A 5,374-nucleotide genomic window follows, 5' to 3' on the forward strand; every position below is an offset into this window, starting at 1 on the left:
ATACAAAAAAAAAAAAAAAAAAATGCATTCAATGAGTATTTAGATAATTCTTCTGAAATGATTTGCAACTTATACACTTCAATCTAAATAAGGAGTAAATGGAATGGAGTAACTTTCACCTATGTATTGTATGCTCCATAATCCCCCAAAGTATACTTTATCCAATTCAAATATTTGTTGAATGTCAGGGGTAAAAACAAAATTTAGATGGAAACGCATGAGGAAAATTATTGTGGCTGCAGTCATACACAAAAAAATAGGACACTTCCTGCTGTTATCTTTAAGAGAAAAGTCCACCAACTCAGAATCATCCACTATTCAGAACAAAAGTCCAGATAAGAATAATGCTCTTTAATTAATAATTATTAAGCATATTTCAATCTTTTTGGTAAAAAAATTAATAGATTCCATTTTAAGAGACAAGGCATGCAGATATAAAGAAGGACACACTACTAATCTTTAGTTGCCACACATCCAGGCATATATTCTCAAGACATCTTATTATATCAAATAGACTAAATTGAAAGAAAATTCAAGCAAGATGCTCTATGCAGATCCATGGTGACAAAGAACTGTTACTATAGTAAGTTTAAGGCATTTCCGACCTCTTCCAACAAAGCCCGGCTTTTCAATCGCATGAGTCCCTTGGGTGGTGCTGGAGGGATATTTTTCCTGGGAAACTCCTTTTTAACCTAAAAAGACAGCATGTGGAAAAATATTGTACACATCAGTAACAAAAAAGATGCACAATCTTGATCTAGCTTTCTATCATACAGCATGCGCACATGCAAAATTTCTAGGTCTCTAGGTTTCTTCCTCATATCTACCATCGGTACAAAAAAGATGGCTTCCCTCATGTTCTGATGTGACGTTGCAAGCACACACTTTTTTTTTTTTTCAAAATTTCCCATCAATATCTCTTTTGCCCATCAAAAAGTAGGCATCAATATTCCTTCAGATTTGGTTTGGCTCCAACTTTGAAATTACGGAAATCAATTCTCTATAGCATTTTAGTTTGGATAGATATACAAGGTTGAATCTAAATACCATGTGCTAACTACTCTTTCAATTGGCATCCCTCAATAGGCCAGCAACTTGTCTATTCATCAAGGGATGTTCATTCATTACTTATGAAGCATGAACACTTCGCTGAGTTGCAGTGTCTACATGTTGGACGCATTTCGGACACGCCACTCATTCGACACTCGTCCAACAGGTGTCTTTCGTGTCCAACTGTGTTTTAATAAAAAGAAATAAAAAATGCTTCTCCGGTGCATCATAGTTCATTACTAATGCCTTTTGCATTTTAACAAACTGAAATTTCAGAGCCACTAGAATAACTTTTCAAGTGGGTTTATGAAAAAATAAATCAATGGCTAAACTTGGCACTAGAGTTTACCACTAACACAGGTGTACACATACACACAAAAACATATTAACGATTGATTCGGTTGCCATACTACAGCTGAAGTAATTACATGACAAGACAATTAAGATGCAATTGTAAAGCACAAACTTACATCGGCAAACAACTTTAGAAAATCATTGAACCTTCTAAGTACTACATGCAGTGTTGTAATCCCGTCTGGTGACTGAATGCCAACTTGCACCCTGTAGAACTGTCCCTTAATAATGTTAAAAATTAACAGACAAAAATACTACATCGGAATATGGACAAGCTATAAATTAAAGCTTAGACACCTCAGTTAGTGTTTTAAGTATTCCTCCTTCACATTCATTTGTTCTGCTCTGTTTAGAATAATGTTATTCCAATTTAAACATTTGAATGAGCTGAATAAAATGCCTATGAAGGAGGAGATCCACTTTATTATTTCTCAATTAATCCAACCCATCGGCCATTGACAGCATAAGCATAGTGCTGCTAGTTTGCTACTACTCATCCCATTAGTTTTGACATATTAAGTACTATTTGTTATAATAACGGCAGAAGGAACCATCAGGTAGCAGGTTTATTTGGTAGGGATTAACAAGTAAAGCACAAGGGTATTCTTAAGATCCCATTGATATATGACTATAAAGACAAATGCTGCCATATTGGCATGAATGTATTATTCTTAAAATAATTATGGAAACATTATAAGAAGACTCCCACTGCATGCTTAAGGTGGTAATATTATGCACAATAATTAGAAAAAAGAACAATAAAAAATTTCACACTGGTTACGTATTTGAAATTGAGTATCCTGTAATATTTATACCATTATACAAGAAGTTCCCAACTCCCATGTTGGTCAAACAATATAGTTTAGTTTGACATTTAGTATTAGAGTGAACTAACTCATGTAATATTATACTTCTCTGATTACATGTGCAAAAAGTAGGATTTGTTCCCCATTACATCTCTCACCCATTCAATAATATAGTCTCAGTACACCTAGAAATATTTAAGACCGACCATATAAGGAATAAGATAAGAGTAAATGATGATTTCCAATTGCAGCAAAATTCAAAAAAAGCTCATATACTTTTAGTCCTTACTAATACAAAGCTGAAAGGTCGTACAAATAATAAATAAATCTGACCATGAATTAAAAACGAGTTATTTATCAACTTTACCACTATAGGATCTGAATTCTTTGATTTCGGAATGAAAACCCAAGAAGGTATTGTGACACAGTAACTCCAACCAGTACGATGATTGTGTGGCCATACTGTATCTCGCCCATTCTGTGTAATAGGATTTCTGAATTAGAAAGTAGCCAACACCAAAATAATAAAGAAGAAACTTTACAAAGGATTCCAATTTCTTCATGTAATAAAAGCCAAGAAGATAGGAAGCATATAACAAAAATTGGAAAATGGTAAATGGAGATAAATTAGCCAATAATGGCAGAATATACAACACAGAACAAATATATCTGAAATGACAAATAAAGTTGAAGAGAATTCCTTGCAAAAATGAAACTAAAAATTAATGGGAGAAAAATGAAAATGAGAGAGCCACCACTGATCTTGTTTATATGACTACTTTAGATTTTCAAAATATTAGATAAATTGAATATGTATCTTCCTCAGAGAGATGAAAAAAGCACAAATCAATAGCTTTGTTTTGCCATTCGCTGCAAGCCCACATGCTAACTATAAAAGGAAGGGTCAACACACTATTTTCAACAAAACACTTCCAAGATAACTGAACTGAGTCCAGTGTTGTGGTGAGGTACTAATTGACTCCAGTAACGGTATCAATAGACACTGAATGTGATTAAAAATGAAGATTCTTTGCTCAAATCAGATGGCATTCCAATTGATCAATGAAGTTATTTCTACAATTCCACACCCTAAAAGCACTCACAAAGTCACACCCATCGATGCTAAGAGAATAGATACAGTTTCAACGATCACGCGCAAGCTTTCCGCATCAATCAATCCAAAACCACTGAACCTCGAAATCTTTAAACTCCCTATTTTAACTGATGAAGTTGATCGAACTCGCCAACATAAAAAATAAGAAAAGGGATAAAACTTGCACAATTGCGTGAATAAAAAGGTTAGAATTATTAAGCAGGGAAACTAAAAAGCCAACCCATTTTCGAGGAGCGGGACTCCAATCCATGCCGAGTGGCAGCGGCGAAGTCCCATCGTGCCTATGTTTCGGAGGACTCCGTCTCTGCATCATCTTCCTCTTCGTTTTCTCACCTAAAATTCGCTCTCTCTCTCAAAAATTCCAAGATCATATCACCATAACAATCAGAATTCAGAATTCAGTATTCAACGGCTATTCCCAGCTGAAATCGGCATCAGAATCAGAATCGAATCTCGCAATCAGAACAACAACGCGAAATCGGGATTGAAACTAGGGTTTGGATGATCGGATCGGGAAGCGGTGACAATAGTGGCGCACGTTAAGAGGAGAAGCGGCAGCGCGGCTAAGAGACGCCGCGAGCGCAGTGAGGGGTACGGTGTGTTATATGTTGGGAGTGGACACGTGGCGCGTCCAATGAGAAAGGAACAACTCAGATGGAAAATGTGTCTCTGAAATGTCAATAGTGGGTTTTTGGTTTTGGAGGTATGAGAAGATGAGAATGAATGAAAGTGGAAAAAACAATGGAGAGAGCCACACACCTAACTGTCTTCTTCAGTAATTGCACTCAATCTTTCTCAGGGACGATGGCGATTACCGAAGCTACGAAGCTCACACCTTCTGTCTTTTTCGCTTTTTCACCTCTCTTCTCTCTTTATTTCTTTTTTTTTCCACTCCGTGATTGGGGTAATGGGCCTGAAGTGGACCTAAGGCCCAAGTTAGTACAAAAATTTAAAAACGAAGCAGTAGGCCCATTTCAGTACAAACCTAATAACCAAACCGGGAATCTGGTGGGTCCATTCTGAATATGCATTATTCATCTCCAAACTCGAAAGTGAAAAAAAAAATGTAAAATAAGAAAATAATAATTTAATTATGTTTGAATAAAAGTAGTAAGATTTATAAATAATAAAAATTATAAATTTAAAATGGATTTAATAATGATTTTCTTAGTTTAACCATTTAATTATTTTAGAGGATTTTGTTTCTTGTCCCAAAGATATATACAAGGTCAAACATCTATTTAAATGTATAAATAATTATTAAATATTGAATTAATTTTCTTTGTTTCAGCATAAAGCAGCATGATTACTAACATGAGAGTATTGCATTGAACCATAAAAGGTTAACATTAGGATTTTTAGTTAATTACATACCTTATAAAATATTTAGATAAATGTCAGGATGAATATTTTTAAATAATTTTAATAGATCAATTTTGAATTAACTTGTTTTAAATAATAAATTAATTTTCATATTTTTACACCTCTTATAGATAGATCCTTTTATCGAAAAAGTATAAAAAAAAATAATGATAATGTTAAACAACACAAATAATGAATTAAAAAAAGGGTCAAATTAAAATTAAAATTTAGATTCTTAATTAATTAATTAATACCAAATTTTAAAATTTAAAGAATTAAGATTAGCAACTAAAAATATTTACACTGTAGTTACTTTCAATTTCACCATAATCTCATTTTCGACATCCGCAGCATAGTCAAAAATTTGTCATCGTCCACAACTTGTTATCGTCGTTGGAGACAGTCGTTCAGACGCAGCAAAACAATTTTCCCTTACCCAGTTCAAACGCAGCAGAACGCCATCATTTTTCTTCATCGAAACCTAAACCTAAACAAAAAATAATTAAATCTAAACAAAACCGACAACAAAATAATAATTTACAATAATGCTATTCAAAAATACTATGTGTTTAGAGAAAATTAGTTATCAATTAATCAAAACTTATTTATATAAATTTATGTATTATTTAATTTATTTTTAATGTATATGTGATGTTTTAACATATATTTTATATCAATAACTAATTTA

The 5,374-nt window shown here is 33.3% G+C and overlaps 1 protein-coding gene across 3 annotated transcripts in view; it reads right to left on the reverse strand.

Moving 5' to 3' along the window:
• Positions 1-4,153, reverse strand: part of LOC107463249 (PX domain-containing protein EREL1) — a 7,049-nt gene extending 2,896 nt beyond the window's left edge. Inside the window, exons 1-4 of one of the 3 annotated variants that reach the window (XM_016082009.3) lie at positions 3,545-4,153; positions 2,578-2,688; positions 1,521-1,619; positions 606-692 (exon numbers count right to left, since the gene is read on the reverse strand). In XM_016082009.3, coding sequence (XP_015937495.1) covers positions 606-692; positions 1,521-1,619; positions 2,578-2,688; positions 3,545-3,637 — 390 coding nt within the window. In that variant the 5' untranslated portion in view covers positions 3,638-4,153. Of the gene's footprint in view, positions 1-605; positions 693-1,520; positions 1,620-2,577; positions 2,689-3,544 lie in introns of those variants that run through there. The other 2 variants (XM_021129842.2, XM_021129843.2) reach the window with 2 other exon arrangements.
• Between the last annotated feature and the right edge of the window lie 1,221 nt (positions 4,154-5,374).

Source organism: Arachis duranensis, chromosome 8 (assembly GCF_000817695.3).
Source record: "Arachis duranensis cultivar V14167 chromosome 8, aradu.V14167.gnm2.J7QH, whole genome shotgun sequence".
Taxonomy (NCBI): Eukaryota; Viridiplantae; Streptophyta; class Magnoliopsida; order Fabales; family Fabaceae; genus Arachis; species Arachis duranensis.